Here is a 17500-nt window from a genome sequence, read left to right as displayed (position 1 = left end):
AGATCCTTTTGGTTTAACCACAAACAGCACACACACCAGACTACATTCACTAAAACAGGGATTTTAGAGAACAGGACACAGGAGCTGCTGCTCTGCTGCTGCCTCCATCAGTCAGTGTGTTTGTGTTACTGTGTGACTTTGGTGTTTAAAGGTTGAGTTCAGATCCAATGAGGTAAAATCACTGGTTTTCTCAATGGAGTCTGGTGTGTGATGTGAGCTCAGAGCCATTGGACAGTGCTATGGGGGGTGATAATGTAGTAAATGTGTCTTTAAAAGAGGTGAAGTGCAGCTCAGGTGTGTGTCCCTGCAGGTGAACCCCCAGGCGTCCCTGTCCATGTCTCTGGCTCAGACCGAGTACTGCCGGCAGCAGGGCTTCGACCCCCAGAGCCCCCTCTGCGCTCACATCATCCTGTCCGGCTCCGTCATGGAGGTACAAGTACTCACCAATACACCCCCCGTGTCCAGGTGGTACGTCCCAGTAGTCACATGACCCCCCCCCCCCCACGTTGTTGTCCAGGTGAACGGGACGGAGGCGGAGTTTGCTAAGAAGTCTCTGTTTAGCCGCCACCCCGAGATGATCGAGTGGCCGAGCGACCACGGCTGGTTCTTCGCCAAGTTCAACGTGTCACAGGTACCACGGGTACTGCTGTCAGTACTGCTGTCAGTACTACTAGTACTGCTGTCAGTACTGCTGTCAGTACTACTAGTACTACTGTCAGTACTGCTGTCAGTACTGCTGTCAGTACTGCTGTCAGTACTACTAGTACTACTGTCAGTACTGCTGTCAGTACTGCTGTCAGTACTGCTGTCAGTACTACTAGTACTACTGTCAGTACTGCTCTCAGTACTGCTGTCAGTACTGCTGTCAGTACTACTAGTACTGCTGTCAGTACTGCTCTCAGTACTGCTGTCAGTACTACTAGCACTGACAGCAGTACTGACACTGCGTCCAGGCCTCCTATTGGTCCAGACATCACAGTCTCAGCCAATCAGAGAGCAGGAAGTGTGGTTAACGTGTTCCTGTCCCCCCTCCGTGTTTCAGGTGTGGGTGTTGGATTATTTTGGGGGGGTGAAGACCGTCACTCCGGAGGAATACTTCCAGGCCACACCGCAGAGGAAGCACCACTGAAGGTGAGAGCTGCTGGGTGTTGTAGTTCTGTCTCTTTAGTTTGTAGTTCTGTCTCTTTAGTTTGTAGTTCTGTCTCTTCAGTTTGTAGTCCTGTCTCTTTAGTTTGTAGTTCTGTCTCTTTAGTTTGTAGTTCTGTCTCTTTAGTTTGTAGTTCTGTCTCTTCAGTTTGTAGTTCTGTCTCTTCAGTTTGTAGTTCTGTCTCTTTAGTTTGTAGTCCTGTCTCTTTAGTTTGTAGTCCTGTCTCTTCAGTTTGTAGTTCTGTCTCTTCAGTTTGTAGTTCTGTCTCTTCAGTTTGTAGTCCTGTCTCTTCAGTTTGTAGTTCTGTCTCTTCAGTTTGTAGTTCTGTCTCTTCAGTTTGTAGTTCTGTCTCTTTAGTTTGTAGTCCTGTCTCTTTAGTTTGTAGTCCTGTCTCTTTAGTTTGTAGTTCTGTCTCTTTAGTTTGTAGTCCTGTCTCTTTAGTTTGTAGTTCTGTCTCTTTAGTTTGTAGTTCTGTCTCTTCAGTTTGTAGTCCTGTCTCTTTAGTTTGTAGTTCTGTCTCTTTAGTTTGTAGTTCTGTCTCTTCAGTTTGTAGTTCTGTCTCTTTAGTTTGTAGTTCTGTCTCTTCAGTTTGTAGTTCTGTCTCTTCAGTTTGTAGTCCTGTCTCTTTAGTTTGTAGTTCTGTCTCTTCGGTTTGTAGTTCTGTCTCTTTAGTTTGTAGTTCTGTCTCTTCAGTTTGTAGTTCTGTCTCTTCAGTTTGTAGTCCTGTCTCTTTAGTTTGTAGTCCTGTCTCTTTAGTTTGTAGTGCTAAGAAGTCTCTGTTTAGCCGCCACCCCGAGATGATCGAGTGGCCGAGCGACCACGGCTGGTTCTTCGCCGCAGTTTGTAAATTTCTGAGAAAATTGTCCAAAAGACAGAAGTTTGTAGTTTACAACAGTTTTTATCAAAACTGAGACGTTCAGTGAAAAATAAGACACTTTTATTTTCAGAGTAAAACATAAAAACACTTGATGATGTTTCTGTCACAGGACCAGTCAGGGATTCAAACCTGCGACCGGAGGGACACGAGGAAGAGTCCAAAGTCCAGAGGACACAAAACTACAAACAGGAACAGGAACAACTACAGGAAGTGACACCAGTGAAATTTAAAAATAAAACCCCTGTTAATGATCACATAAAATGATTTTAATTTAATAACTGGAGTTTAAAATATTCACATGATTATTATTTTCCCATCATTGATCCTGATCACAGCATTTGACAAAATAATCAACGATGCAGAGATTCGATCGATCAGTTGATCAGTTTCTTTACTTTTCTGAAATTCAGACTTTAACAGTGACTCTGGTGTGTGTGTGTGTGTGTGTGCGCGCTCAGGTGTGTGTACAGGTGTGTTTAGTCATGCTGCAGTGCTGCAGTCTGACCTGCGGAGGGAGCAGCTGAGCTTCTGATCAAACATGATTGAAACATTAAAGTCAGAACTGAAGATAAAACTGAAAACATGAGAACGAAAGTTCCTTTAATACGCTTTAATTTGAAAGGGTTTCTCTTTTTTTGGTTTCTCTTTTTTCAGCTCTAACCCTAACTCCATTCAGTAAAACTAAGATTTAAGAGGGTTTGCACTAAATCAACAACAACAAAAGCACTTTCTAACTTCAGAGACGAAGAGAATCAACAGAAATGCAGATTCAGACGTGGAAACAGTTTTTATAAATATTTTAGTATTATGATCAAATGTTCATTGATAGATGCTGTGATTAAATGAGCTGTTCTTTAACTTGGATTCAACAGCTGTGTCATTAGCTGTTAATTATTTCAGCTTCATAGATTCTTTATTCATCTTTTAATGACTACATTTCCCATGAGTCTTAGCTGTCAGCCAGCAGTTAAATGAATGTTAACAGAATTCGGCCTTTTCACACTGGACTCATTTCCGTTTGTAAAATATTCACGCTTTTCTAAAATCAGAATATCTGGAAGTTTGCTGTGAAAATGTGTTTTTTTTATTTGTATAAATAAAGTTTGTGTGAAAAAACAAAATGGCTCCAGGTTTGTTTGAAGCATTTTATTTTTTGTAGATTTCATAAAAGCCCTTTTGAACACGTGATGTTTGAGGACCAGACAAAAACAGCCGCTTTTAGCTTTAAAATTTATTTGGTTTTAATATTTTAAACGTCAGTTTTAGTTTTTGTGTTTGAGCGATTTAAAAACAAGTTTTAGAGTGACAGTGAAACAGGAAGTGGAGCGATGTGTTTTTTAAAGGAGCAGACAGTTGATTTTACTACAGAAGAAGAAGATAGACTCCAAATTTTAACGACTTTAGTACGTGTTTGGATGTTTAACTAATAAAACATATTTATCTGGTTTTTCAGCTCAAAGCACCAAACTCCATTCAGTAAAACTAAGATTTATGCCCAACACACCAAACTCCATTCAGTAAAACTAAGATTTAAGCCCAACACACCAAACTCCATTCAGTAAAACTAAGATTTATGCCCAACACACCAAACTCCATTCAGTAAAACTAAGATTTATGCCCAACACACCAAACTCCATTCAGTAAAACTAAGATTTATGCCCAACACACCAAACTCCATTCAGTAAAACTAAGATTTATGCCCAACACACCAAACTCCATTCAGTAAAACTAAGATTTATGCCCAACACACCAAACTCCATTCAATAAAACTAAGATTTATGCCCAACACACCAAACTCCATTCAATAAAACTAAGATTTATGCCCAACACACCAAACTCCATTCAGTAAAACTAAGATTTATGCCCAACACACCAAACTCCATTCAGTAAAACTAAGATTTATGCCCAACACACCAAACTCCATTCAATAAAACTAAGATTTAAGCCCAACACACCAAACTCCATTCAGTAAAACTAAGATTTAAGCCCAATACATCAAACTCCATTCAATAAAACTGAGATTATGAATTTTTTTCACTTAAAGTACATCTAATCTCCTTTGCGACACTCATCGTCATCCTTCATCTCATGACCTCCTGCAGGGCAGCGACCCCTCGGCCCTTAAATCCTTTATTTCAGAGTGTGCCCCTTGTGACTAAACAGGACAAAACCTTCCTTCATACCAGATTTAGAGTTTTCAGATTCTCTGAAACGTCAGAAACGAAGCAGCAGAAGCAGACGAGAGGAGCTGGGTTTGTTTTTCTGTGTGAAGAAGAAGTGAGTTGACGTGTGGGAGGAAGGTTCACGAGCATGTGGAGGCTGATGTCACCTGGCACAGCAGCTCCTCACCACTTCCTGTTCCACTTAGACACGAAGACAGGACGCCGACGCTCTCTGACACCAGTTCGAAGGTTCTTCTGGGGAGACCAGTTGGGGATGGAGCTCCAGACGTGGACATCTGGCCTGCTGCTTCTCGTCGCCGCGGTTTCCCCGGCAGGTAAGACGAGAACATGTCACTCTGAAACCCCCCCAGGCGGCGTGGAGACATTTTCATCAGGATGAAACTGATGAAACGACGCCTCAGTCGACGAGTCGACGTGTCGTCGGTTTCATCCTGAAGACGAGTTGGAAACTTTCAAGATATCTCAGATGGTTTTTAATCATTCTGTGAGTTTCCTGTTTGAAGAAGCTTCAAACTGATCTGAAAACATTTCAAATAAAATGTTTCTTCAGACGAAACGCCAGCGTCTGCTGGTTTGACTTCCTGTGGAGGAATTAGCCTCCTCTCTGGCGGCCATGTTGTTCGCTGTGAACCAAACTCAGTTCATTTTTCTGCGTTTTTAAGAGAAAACGTCTGTTTCCGTCTGATTGATTATATCAACATATCAGCTTATTAGCATGCTAAGCTAACTGTAGCAGCCGCCGGCTAATCTGCACCGTGTTTTTGTTAGCATGGCAGATTAGCACACAAGCTAACAAATGTCCTGAGCATCAACGGCTGAAGAAGCTTCGCAGTCACAACGTTTGATTCTTTGACAAGTTTATTCGATTTGATCTGATGTTTTTTACATTAACGTCACAGTTTGAACTGGATTAGCTCGTTGCTAATGTTAGCCTGCAGACATGTTTCATCATTAGAGGCTCAGTTAAATACCAGAATATCAATTATTCACACCAATAAAGAGCAGAGGGCACAGTTGGTTGGTACTGATCATATTTATGATCATATTTATCATATTTATGATCATATTTATCATATTGATCATATTTATGATCATATTTATTATATTTATGATCATATTTATCATATTTATGATCATATTTATTATATTTGTTATATTGATGATATTGATTCTAATATTGATGATATTGATTCTAATATTGATGATATTGATGATATTGATCATAATATTGATGATATTGATCATAATATTGATGATATTGATTCTAATATTGATGATATTGATGATATTTCCTGGCCGTACGGCAGACAGCAGCCTCTCTCTCAGTCAGCTGGAGGGATGAACACCGGTGGGGGGTGCCGCTGTAGCTCACTGAACATTAACCGACCACAAACAGTGAACCCCCCCTTCAGGAAGCAGCGCTGTGGTTTCCAGACTGAAGCTGAACGACAGTTTTAGTTTCAGAAAGAAGAGTTGAGACGCAGCCTGGAGGGTTAGAGCGCCACTGGGGGGGTTCAAAATAATAACAAGAATGTTTTAGCTCATTAAGACTGTTTGAGCGGCGTCTTACTGAAGTCTGCCGCGGAGCGACAGTTAGTCCGATGAGCCGAGCAGGAAGACACAGCGGGGGTGTCCTGGTTTCTGCTTCAGCTGTTCAGGAGCCAAACTGACGCTCTGCTGCAGAGCTGCAGCTGGAGAAACACGTCTGACACCAGATGGTGACGTGAAGTTACCGTTCTCCTCGTAATCATCACATAAACGTCGTAATTATCGTTATTCAGCAGAAACGATCAGATGACCGATGGTGGAGGGAACCGACCGAGGTCACCGTCACACGACCTGAAGCACCAGGCGACATTATTCACGTTGACAAAGAAAGGCAGTGTTTTATCTAAAGGGTCACTCCCCTCTGCACCTGATCACAGTAGGTCCACTAAAAGAGCTTGTTTGATCCACTGACAGGCTCAGAGTGTTATTCTAAGTGTGTGACAGCATCATGGAAAGGATCCCTACAGAGAGAGACCTGGAAGATCCTTTTGGTTTAACCACAAACAGCACACACACCAGACTACATTCACTAAAACAGGGATTTTAGAGCTGCTGCTCCACCAGTCAGAGTGTTATTCTGTGTTTTAAAGGTTTAGTCAAAGGTTTGATCGAAGAGAGCCTTAATGTGGTCAAATACTTTTCTCTGGGGTTGTTGCAAGGCATTCTGGGAAGGGAAGAGCACCTGAAATCTACCAGTAACGTGTCCAAGTTGTGCAACGGGCTGATTTCTAAAGGTTTCATGCAGGAAACCGACAGAATCAGACATCTGACACGAGTGGAAACTCAGATAAACATTAACTAGTGTCTTCTTACTGAATGAATCTAAACTGAGTGAAACTCTTGAAGCGTCACAGTGGAAGCAGGTTTTCCGCCTGTTTACAGTAAATGACGACGCTCATCTTCTGTTCCTGTGAAGCTGGAGAAGGTTTAGAGGGAAGATCGTTAGTTTAACTAGAGAATGCAATTTCTGAAGAAATTGCGGTGTGAATGCTTTCTGCTGAATGGCTAACGCCACGCTGAAAAGCTGCCTTTTGAATTGAAAAAGCATTGAATACCTGAATTAATGAATAAACTATTAATTGGCTTACGCCACACTGAATAACTGCATGTTGAATTGAAAAATCATTGAATACCTGAATGAATGAATAAACTACTAATCTCCATAGGTGAAAGGGTGAAGCTGAATGGCTTACACCACAATGAATAGCTGCCTTTTGAATTATAAAAACATTGAATACCTGAATGAATGAAGAAACTACTAATCTGAATAGGTGCAAAGTTGAAAGATGTACAGAATCCATGTAGGAATAGTTTGAGTGGTGAAAAATCAGCTGATTTCCTCTAAAGTGCACTAATGTACCATCTGAGGCATTTTATGTTGAAAATCTGGCTGGCTGTCATTGTGTGTGTGTGTGTGTGTGTGTGTGTGTGTCTGTGGGTCAAAGGTCACAAATCAGCTGATGTCCTCCAATTGAGCATCTTGCTGTGAGTCAACACGTGTAGTTGTGTGTTTATCTGTATGCATGTCTCTGTGTGTGACAGTTGACTGATCAGCTGATTTCTGTCTGTGTGTGTGTGTGTGTGTGTGTGTGAGTGACAGTTGACTGATCAGCTGATTTCTGTCTGTGTGTGTGTGTGTGTGTGTGTGTGCTGATTTCCTCCAGCTGTCCGGTTGCCGTGATGACGTGCCAGCTGGTCCACACACAGCTGTTTTCATTGAGATTTCAGCTGTGACATGCCTCTGAAAGTGCAGGTTTTGCATGGGCACCGTAAGTGTCAGAGCTTTGGCGTGTGGACCAGTGGACAGAGGAGGGTCTGCTGAACACACACGTAGAGTTTGAGGTCTCTAACTTGTGAGATGAGAGCTCTGGAGCAGGTTACAAAAGTGGTTGCGTCTGCCTCCCTCCTCAGCTTTGTGCATCAGCTAACATGGCAGTTTTCATCGATGTCTCTGTGGGTCAAAGGTCACAAATCAGCTGATGTCCTCCAATTGAGCATCTTGCTGTGAGTCAACACGTGTAGTTGTGTGTTTGTCTGTATGCATGTCTCTGTGTGTGACAGTTGACTGATCAGCTGATTTCTGTCTGTGTGTGTGTGTGTGTGTGTGTGTGTGTGTGTGTGTGTGTGTGAGTGACAGTTGACTGATCAGCTGATTTCTGTCTGTGTGTGTGTGTGTGTGTGTGTGTGCTGATTTCCTTCAGCTGTCCGGTTGCCGTGATGACGTGCCAGCTGGTCCACACACAGCTGTTTTCATTGAGATTTCAGCTGTGACATGCCTCTGAAAGTGCAGGTTTTGCATGGGCACCGTAAGTGTCAGAGCTTTGGCGTGTGGACCAGTGGACAGAGGAGGGTCTGCTGAACACACACGTAGAGTTTGAGGTCTCTAACTTGTGAGATGAGAGCTCTGGAGCAGGTTACAAAAGTGGTCGCGTCTGCCTCCCTCCTCAGCTTTGTGCATCAGCTAACATGGCAGTTTTCATCGATGTCTCTGTGGGTCAAAGGTCACAAATCAGCTGATGTCCTCCAATTGAGCATTTTGCTGTGAGTCAACACGTGTAGTTGTGTGTTTGTCTGTATGCATGTCTCTGTGTGTGAGTGAGTGACAGTTGACTGATCAGCTGATTTCTGTGTGTGTGTGTGTGTGTGTGTGACAGTTCACTGATCAGCCGATTTCCTCCAAACTGCACCAATTTACCATCTGAGGCATTTTATTTTGAAAACCTGGCTGGCTGTCATTGTGTGTGTGTGTGTGTGTGTGTGTGTGTGTGTGTGTGTGTCTCTGTGGGTCAAAGGTCACAAATCAGCTGATGTCCTCCAATTGAGCATCTTGCTGAGTCAACACTTGTAGTTGTTTGTTTGTCTGTATGCATGTCTCTGTGTGTGAGTGAGTGACAGTTGACCGATCAGCTGATTTCTGTCTGTGTGTGTGTGTGTGTGTGTGTGTGTGTGTGTGTGTGTGAGTGTGTGTGTGTGTGTGTGTGTGTGTGTGTGTGTGTGTGTGTGTGTGTGTGTGTGTGTGTGTGTGTGAGTGAGTGAGTGACAGTTCACACTGATCAGCTGATTTTCCCCAAACTGCACCAATTTGCCATCTGAGGCATTTCACTTTGAAAATCTGTGTCTCTCTTTGGGTCAAAGGTCACAAAACAGCTGATTTCCTCCAGCTGTCCGGTTGCCGTGGTGACGGACCAACTGCCTCCCTCCTCAGCTTTGTGCATCAGTTAACATGGCAGTTTTTGCGGCAGTTGGTCTCACTTCCCGTCGCTTGGAGGCTCGTAGCGCGGGTTGCGTGCGTTTCTGTGTGCCCGAAGTCACATCGTTGCGACCGGGCCGAGCAGGCCTACGTTTTGATGTATGAATCGTGAGTCTGAGTGACACCCTGTGGGCGTGAGAGCGAGCTAAACACGATGTTTTCAGACGATTTTTCTGCTCCTCTCCACTCTAGCTATGCTGGCCCCCACTCTAGGCCTGAACATTCCACCACACACACACTAATGTTAAATCTGAAAAAGGGGTGGAAAACTTTTTTTTTTTGAAAGGTGAATGTGGTGAAAGGGTGAATGGGATGAAGTGGGTTGAATGATGTGCTGAATGAGGAGAAGATGTTGAATTTTTTGAAGTTTGAATGGAGTTTGTGGCTGAATGTATGAGGAAGCTGTGAAGGCTTGAAGTTGGTTGAAGAAATGGGAATTTTTGAAATTTTTCCCATTCATTCCTATGGGGAAATTTCCGGGGAAAAAGTTGAATATTTCGGAAGTTTTGAATGTCATGGACGTGAAAAGTCATACCCCTCGATTCCCGAATAGGTTGAATGTTTTGAAGTTTGAATGGTTTTGAAATTTTGAATGCTGTGGAAGAAGAAGCGCGGCGAAAAACGCGGCGGAAGAATAAGAATAAGAATAATAAAGTCGAAGAACATATGTTGTGAATGCTTTCAGCATTCACACCAATTATTCTCTGTACTTTAATATACGACACCTCTCATTTAATGTTAACAAACGGCTTCGTCTGATCAGTTCAGGCGTCTTTAGGAGAATTAAACACAAAGATGAATTCATTTCCCAATTAAAGTGGAACCATTGGGCGTTTTCCAGCCCTGCGCTCCGTCTGCAGGCTTCAGTCAAACCTGCTGAGGAAGACGAGGCAGCGTTCATGTTTCTACGGCACTAAAACCCACTAGTTCACCAGTCTGGAGCCTTTTAGTGAAAGAATCCAACACCAACTGTAACCGCCGGTCACACAGGCCAAAGACGGGCAGGACGACTTCATCTTTGCTTGAGTTGATTATCAGAAGTGTCGATTGGCCGCACCTGTGATCTTTACCTGGCGGTGCCTTCGAGGACACTCTGATGAGAAGCATCTTGAGGTTGTGATGGAAAAAGTTTGTGACTGGAAAGCATCTGTGATCAGTTTGAGTCATTCAGGTGGTGATGATGATGATGGTGATGATGATGATGATGAAAACACATGAATAAGATTTTCCGTTCTAACGTTCCAGATCAGCGGTAAATGTTCAGATCTGAGCAGCCGGTTCTAAATCGGTTCTAAATAGTTGATCAATCATTTTCTGTCAAGCCACTAAATCAATTAATTGATATTCGGCTTCAGGGGAATGTGAACGAAACCCAGCAGCTGTACGGATCCCTGTGACACAGCAGAGTGTCGTCTGCATATCGTCTTATATATGACGAGCTAAATGATGGTTTAACAAAGTGGAACAGTGGGTTCTCTGGTGGGTTCCCCTTTAAACAGAAGAACACAGAGACCTAGTATTTTATGTTTAAAACCTTCATCATTTGGAGGCATTCATATCTTAACGTGTGATAAATATTATCCTTACATTATAAAGTGATTAAATAGTCAGAACTTTCAACCATGTTACAGGTTTTCATCTTAACTACTAAAAGACACAAGAGTTTAAACTTGTTATTCAAAGTAGGACTTTTGTACACTGACACACTCACACACACACTGAACCACACACACACACACACACACACACACTGAACCACACACACACACACACACACACACACTGAAACACACACACACACACACACACACACACACACTGAACCACACACACGCACACACACACACTGACTTCCTCTGCTGTTTATATTCGGTGTATCTCTGCTCTCATCTCGTATCAGATGTACTGTTGCCCCCCCCCCCCGATAAGCACTGAACATAAGTGATCATTCAGTGCGGTTATCTGGTTATCCGTGTTGCCGTGGCGACGTCTCCACGGGGAAGCTGGTGCTGCGGTATGAGGCGGGTTAGAGTTTAGTTCAGCCTCAGATGAAACAAAGAGATAAAAGTTAGACGTTAACTCCAGTGTTTCCTCTGAACTATAATAAACACTCACACTGAAAACATGAACCCTAATGAGAAGAGCTAAACTAAATAACTGAGCGACTCCTTCAACAAACTACTGAACATCATCTGCATACGGTCACATTCATTTTTCAAAGTCCAAAACATAATCAGTTCATCGTTTAGGACTTAGATCAATAACCTGAACCTAAAGCTCGGACCTGATGAAGGTCTGACGCCCTCCTCTTCCTCCACTTCACTCGTTTCCAGGAATCAACTCAGAGGGTTCGTCTTCCTGCGACCACGAGCTTCAATAACATCAATAACATCAATAACTTCGGCTTCATGTTTCTCTCCGTTCAATAACTTTCTACCCTTTAACAGGTCAAACTCCCCTTTAACAGAATAAACTCCCCTCCCACACACACACACTAAATTGAGCTAAACTGCTGAGTGCTGGTGAAATGCACTCTGGGAGTCGTAGTTCTCTCCTTCAGTGTTCAGCCCGTCGCTGTTCGTGAAGAACCCGTTCTTTTCTTCTGTTCTAACTTCCTGTTCCGTCACATTGACTTCATTGGTGTTCCTGAACTGACGGTGTGACCTTTGACCTCCACAGAGGCGCTGGCCCTGTACGACCCTCAGCTGTGCTACATCCTGGACGGCTTCCTGGGCCTTTATGGACTCATCATCACCGGGATGTTCATCAAGGAGAGGGTACACACACACACACACACACACACTAGAAGGCCGTGTGATGTCACTGGCTTCCATGTGTTACGTTAGCGTTAGCTTAGCATAAAGCTCCTCGTTGTGTCTCCACTGATTTGTTCTTCCTCTGATGTTCTCAGTTCTTCAGGACCAAAGCAAAGGAGAGCATCTACAGCGTGAGTAAAACTGAAGAACGTCCTGTTCTACCTGTGAGCTCATGACGGCACAGAGGCACCAGATGGTGCTGAGCCCCTAGCTGATGCTAACTGATGCTAGCTTATGCTAGCTGATGCTAACTGATAACCACAGCTGTTCTGGTCTGTGTCGCAGCGATGTGTTGTGACATTTCTGGGACGAACACGTCAGGATGCAGCTGTTCTACGACTATACATGCTGCTTTACCGCTAACCGCTAACCGCTAACCGCTAACTGTTGTGCTGCGTTGCGTTCAGGATCTGAAGGGTCAGGACGGCGGCGGGTACGACCTGCTGCTGAGAGGAGATCCGGAGAGAGGAAGGGTGAGTTACACAACACTTCTGTCGACCAATGAGGTTTCTGCCTCTACGATCAATATTTAAAAACAGCAGAGAACACAGAAACGTTCTCACAGAACACTTTACAGAACAAATTCACAAAGAGGAAACAGACAGAACAGAGACAGTCCTGAGGAACGACCTCAACCACCCCGAAGAACTGCAGAGGAACCCAATTCATTGTGTCATATACCTATGAGGTTCTTTGACCTCAACAGAACTCAAACAAACCCACAAGAACCTGAAAAGAGCCCTTAAGTTCCTTTGAAAGAACCCTGTAGATGCCTGAGATAATCCTGTAGAACCCCAAAACACTTTATTAAAGAACAGTTCACCACATGACCTTTAAAGAACCCCGCAGAACCCTGAAATACTCCTGAAAAGACAAAAGCATAATTAAATCTGTTATTTAGATCATTTAAGAACCGGATCTGTTCAAACCGGACTCCTGGTTTATTCTCTTCTGTTCTCTCTTAGAACCGCAGAACGGGGGATGACGACACCTACACGGTAAGAACGTTCTTCTGTATTTACTGGTTCTGTTGCTTTGTTTCACAATTTAAATTGTATATTTGTATCAGTTTTATTAGATGTTCTGTGATATTATATATAACGTATGAGTGGTTCTACTGAAAGGTTCTAACGAGCGGTTCTAACAAGCGGTTCTCGTCCTTTAGGATCTGACCAAACGCACAGACGGAGAATATAAGGAGCTTCCTGTGAAACGGGAGGTGAGTTTATTATTTATATTTATACTTTTCTTCGTCCGTCTTTAAATAAAATATTGATTTAGAATGATTTTATTGATCAGATTGGTGTATCCAGCACAGCTGTGTAATGATCAATAACTTCAGAGGTTTGTTGTTAACGTGTTTGCTCTTTTCACAGCGTCAGAGGAAGAACGAGCAGGTGTACCAGGTGAGTGCGGTGCCTCAGGTAAACCATCATTAACTAATCGGTCCGGTCTATTTCCTGGAACAAGCTAACGACCTCTTGGTCTTCAGGGTCTGAGCTCGGCCACCAGAGACACCTACCAGTCCCTCCAGATGCAGCCGCTCCCGGCCCGCTAACGGCGCCCCGCCCACCTGGACACAAACCAAAACAAGCGTCTGATCGGGACGAATTATTTGGGTTCGACTGTTGGAGTTTGATTCAGTCGACTAACGAACGGACTGGTTTATTTTCCATTGATCTTTTTCTTTAGTGCTCTGTGATGATGAGGAGCAGTGATGGAGCGCTGCCACACGTTCAGGTGCTTTTATCATCGGCGTTATTATTATTATTACAACGCTCCTTCATTTATTCATTTATTATCCGTTAACCCCAAATTTCAGGTGATTAATTTTGACCTTAACAGACGTTAATGTGCTGGTTTCAGGAGTAAAACCTTTAAAACTCCTGTTTCTGCTCTGCAGCCTGACCTCAGGTCAGCTGGTGTTCTCATTAAACACCATTAAACATCATGTTGGATCTGAACTAAAGCGCTAAAACACAAACGAACACCTGAGGTTAAATCGGTCTGGTGTGCAGCGGAGAACAGCTGTTCCCTTTTAAAATGGCTTTTCTTAATGAAATTCCTTCCATACTGTAATAATGGAACTCTGTTCTAAGTCCACTTCTCCTTTTTCTCTACTTTAACGTCATAAAAGTGCTTCCACTGAAATAATCACGTTTTCCTGAGAATTTGTTCCTATATTGATATTTTGTGCTCATTTGTCTTGTTTGCTCTGTAAAGGCTCATTTCTGCTATTAAAGGTCTCATTAGAATAAACGCAGCAGCTTCTGCCTCCTGGTGGATTAAAACATGTGGGATTATTTCTTCTCTTCAGTGTGTTTGTCTCCGGTTACATCTGTTTCTTCATTTATCTCCTTCACACTTCTTTAGTTTGTCGTCTTTTATTCACCTAAAATGTTTGTGGACTCCTGGAATATCTTTAATGTTTAAGTTAAGGGGAAGTCAAGAGTACATTTATCTTCATTTATTAAAGGCTTTTAAAGTTAAGGGTTTAACTTCCGCCTTTTCAAATTAAGAGACCTCAGGCTACCATACCAAACATCTCCATGTAGATATGACGCTGTTTGGTGATTTTTCTTTAAATTAAAGATTAACTGACTCTATTGTGAGAGACTGGAGTCTAATACTGTGTATAAAACACACAATCTCAATTAAACTCGCACTATATATCTTTTATTTATTTTATTTTGTAAAGAGAGTGAGCGGAAGTCGTGTGTTATCTGAAAAGCTGCTAACAGCTGGTTAGCATTGATGCTATGAGGCTAGCAGGCTAGCTGTGTCTCTGCTGTGTGTCACAATGGCCGCTGAACCAAAGTATTAGCATTGATGCTAAAGTGAAACAATGCGATGTGATTGATTATTTAATACCGTAAATATTCAGTTTAAGGGCCGCGTCCGTTACTAGCTACTGTGCTAACGGCTAGCTACTGTGCTAACGGCTAGCTAGCCCTGTTAGCCGCTGACCAACAACAGCAGCAGCAGCAGCAGCTGTCAGCTCAAATCTTCCCTGTTAGATTAAAAAACGCCAAATTAAAAGGAGTCCAGATGGAAACAAACGCACCGAAGCGAAGAGACAACAAGAAGTCGCTGCGTGTGAAGGTGATCAGCCTCGGGAACGCCGAGGTGGGGAAGGTTAGTGACCGGCGGCTTATTTTAGACCAAAGCTCGTACTGAGTCCGGCAGAGGGGACTGCTCGCGCTTCCAGCTGCAGTAAACCGTTAAAAGGGGGCTTCTGTGTGGTGACACCTAACGACCTTCATGGTCGGAACTGGTTTCAAACCCGCTGCCCGCTTCATGACACCCGGTTGTTGTGCTGATGGAGTCAGATTTATCATGCTGCTCTGCCTGAGTTCTGTGGCTCTTACCAACACCAGACTCCGTGTAAAAATCAGCATCTTTTACGCTTCTTTGCATATTGTTGTTAATTCCTGCACAATTCAACAATGACGAAGATGTTTCTCCAAAGATGTCCGTGTTTTCTGAAGCTCGGCGTATATATTAGTGGTTAATACAGAATAATTAGTTTTATTAGGGACGTTCCCCCTGCTGTCCCCACTCAGGACGAACCAAGTGCACCAGATAAGAATGCAGACCTTGTGATGAGGTTCTGCCTGGGGTGTCACACCTGTGCCAGGAGGACCCAGAGATCCTGAAGTAACCACCAAGAGTAGCTGAACCTGTCTGGATTTTTAAATGATCACAATCTTCTCTGAAATTCGGCATCAACTGTATTTGTTTCCTTCTTATTAAAATGAACCATTTAAAAACAGTGAAATACTAGTGTGCCGAATTTACCAGAATAATCTACTGATTCAAACATGATCCTGAATTATACTTTTATACATTAAGGTTTAGTCTTTAAAGGAGGTTTCCTAAAATTAGCATAATCTCTTCCTAAATTCGGCATACATTTGACTGGTTCTGATTAATTGTCTACTTGAATAATTAGTCTGCATTAATCACTCAGCAGTCTGCCTTTAAATCGTCATATTTCTGAAGGGAGTCTGGTGTGAAAGATGCTAAAGAACCGTTCTCCTTCTCAGAGCTGCATCATCAAACGCTACTGCGAGAAGAGGTTTGTGCCCAAGTACTTGGCCACGATCGGCATCGACTATGGCGTCACCAAGTAAGTTTGTACACTGTTTGTGTGTTCCTGCAGTGTGTGTGTGTGTGTGTGTGTGTGTGTGTGTGTGTGTGTGTTAAACCCACTGATGTGTGTGTGTGTGTGTGTGTGTGTGTCCTCAGAGTGCAGGTCCGCGATAGAGAAATCAAAGTGAACATCTTCGACATGGCCGGCCATCCTTTCTTCTACGAGGTCGTTCACACCTTAAAACACTTCAGCATTTAGTGAGCTGAGCAGGAAAATGATGGTTTCTTCTTCTCTTCCTGTTTCTTCTTCTTGGGTTTGTCTCAGGTGCGTAACGAGTTCTACAAGGACAGCCAGGGGGTGCTGCTGGTGTACGACGTCGGCCTCAGGGAGAGTTTCGACGCTCTCGACAGCTGGCTCGGCGAGATGAAACAGGAAATGGGCTCTCAGGCCAACATGGACAGCATCGTGTTCGTCGTCTGCGCCAACAAGGTCCGCCGGCGCTCACGAGGTCACCGTAAAGGTACAGACAAACCAGGAAGTGAGGCTAAGTGTCCCCGTCACCTGTCCGTCTGCAGGTGGACCTGACGAAGCGGCGGGTGGTGGACGAGGGGGAGGGGCGTCTGTGGGCGGAGTCCAGAGGGTTCCATTACTTCGAGACGTCTGCGCAGAGCGGCGAGGGCATCAACGAGATGTTCCAGGTACGAACGCTGAACTTCAGCCTGCTGCTCTGACGGCAGGAAACACCTTCTGAGTGTCTGCCCCCCCCCCGCAGGCCTTTTTCTCCTCCATCACCGACATGTGTGAGAACGGCGGCAAGCGGCCGGTGTCGGAGGTCAGCGTCGGCTTCACCAAAGAGCAGGCCGACACCATCCGACGCATCCGGAACAGCAAGGATTCCTGGGACATGCTGGGAGTCAAACCTGGCGCCACGCGGTGAGTACAGGTCAAAGGTCAGTTATTCACCAGACTCCATTCACAAAAACAGTGATTTTAGCTCACAGGACACAGGAGCTGCTGCCTCCATCAGGTAGTGTGTTTGTGTTGTTGTGTGACTTTGGTGTTTTAAAGGGTCGGTTTGGATCCAACATAATATTTATAAATCACACAACAACTCAAACACACTGACTGATGGAGGCAGCAGCTCCAGTGTCCTGTGAGCTAAAATCCCTGTTTTAGTGAATGTAGTCTGGTGTGTGTGCAGAGAGCGATATAACGGCTGTTTGTGGTTGATCTAACCGGTCTCTCTGTAGGGATCCTTTAACTCATCATGACAAGTCATAAATTCCTGATAATTACCGCTGACATCCAGTCTGTTGTCAGTCATGTGTGCCTGTGTTCTGTCTCATGTTGCTTCCTGCCTCCTCGTTTCCAGGGAGGAAGTGAACAAGGCGTACAGGAAGTTGGCGGTCCTGCTGCACCCGGATAAATGCGTTGCCCCCGGCAGCGAAGACGCCTTTAAGGCCGTGGTGAACGCCCGCACCTCGCTGCTGAAGAACATTAAATAGCCTGAAAGCTCTGGTAGAGACTGGACTGAAGGTTCTCACACGGTTCGGTTATTTAGCGTCTCGTGTGCCATGTCGCTCGCC

The 17500-nt window shown here is 44.0% G+C and overlaps 3 protein-coding genes across 4 annotated transcripts in view; all 3 read left to right on the top strand.

Moving 5' to 3' along the window:
• The window catches only part of creg1 (cellular repressor of E1A-stimulated genes 1), a 4646-nt gene extending 1507 nt beyond the window's left edge, over window positions 1-3139 (top strand). Inside the window, exons 2-5 of the mRNA XM_070855682.1 lie at window positions 311-430; window positions 518-631; window positions 1043-1131; window positions 2134-3139. Of these exons, the coding sequence (XP_070711783.1) occupies window positions 311-430; window positions 518-631; window positions 1043-1129 (321 nt within the window). The 3' untranslated portion in view covers window positions 1130-1131; window positions 2134-3139. The remainder of the gene's footprint in view (window positions 1-310; window positions 431-517; window positions 632-1042; window positions 1132-2133) is intronic.
• A 1255-nt stretch (window positions 3140-4394) lies between these two features.
• LOC139223734 (T-cell surface glycoprotein CD3 zeta chain-like) lies at window positions 4395-14081 on the top strand. Its single transcript, XM_070855719.1, has 8 exons — window positions 4395-4521; window positions 11685-11782; window positions 11917-11952; window positions 12229-12294; window positions 12787-12819; window positions 12987-13040; window positions 13198-13227; window positions 13314-14081. Exons 1-8 carry the CDS (start codon window positions 4461-4463, stop codon window positions 13377-13379), a joined length of 444 nt encoding a protein of 147 aa, XP_070711820.1. The 5' UTR covers window positions 4395-4460; the 3' UTR covers window positions 13380-14081.
• Window positions 14082-14571: 490 nt separating this feature from the next.
• The window catches only part of dnajc27 (DnaJ (Hsp40) homolog, subfamily C, member 27), a 3132-nt gene continuing 203 nt past the window's right edge, over window positions 14572-17500 (top strand). Inside the window, exons 1-7 of one of the 2 annotated variants that reach the window (XM_070855829.1) lie at window positions 14572-14947; window positions 15868-15950; window positions 16070-16139; window positions 16239-16403; window positions 16490-16612; window positions 16687-16847; window positions 17287-17500. The exon at window positions 17287-17500 is cut by the window's right edge and continues 203 nt beyond it. In XM_070855829.1, the coding sequence (XP_070711930.1) occupies window positions 14870-14947; window positions 15868-15950; window positions 16070-16139; window positions 16239-16403; window positions 16490-16612; window positions 16687-16847; window positions 17287-17419 (813 nt within the window). In that variant the 5' untranslated portion in view covers window positions 14572-14869 and the 3' untranslated portion in view covers window positions 17420-17500. Of the gene's footprint in view, window positions 14957-15867; window positions 15951-16069; window positions 16140-16238; window positions 16404-16489; window positions 16613-16686; window positions 16848-17286 lie in introns of both variants that reach the window. The other variant, XM_070855828.1, reaches the window with a different exon arrangement.

This window comes from Pempheris klunzingeri, chromosome 24, assembly GCF_042242105.1.
Source record: "Pempheris klunzingeri isolate RE-2024b chromosome 24, fPemKlu1.hap1, whole genome shotgun sequence".
In the NCBI taxonomy this organism is placed as follows: domain Eukaryota; kingdom Metazoa; phylum Chordata; class Actinopteri; order Acropomatiformes; family Pempheridae; genus Pempheris; species Pempheris klunzingeri.
The sequence above is the reverse complement of the archived record's forward strand: the minus strand, read 5'-3'. Positions and strand labels throughout refer to the sequence as shown.

What these genes read in the sequence shown, in the direction of transcription:
- LOC139223734 (XM_070855719.1), top strand. Translation starts at nt 4,461, where the DNA reads ATGGAGCTCCAGACGTGGACATCTGGCCTGCTGCTTCTCGTCGCCGCG. An exon ending in CGCCGCGGTTTCCCCGGCAG is followed by an intron (nt 4,522 to 11,684) that starts GTAAGACGAGAA and finishes TGACCTCCACAG; the next exon opens with AGGCGCTGGCCCTGTACGAC. An exon ending in GGATGTTCATCAAGGAGAGG is followed by an intron (nt 11,783 to 11,916) that starts GTACACACACAC and finishes TGATGTTCTCAG; the next exon opens with TTCTTCAGGACCAAAGCAAA.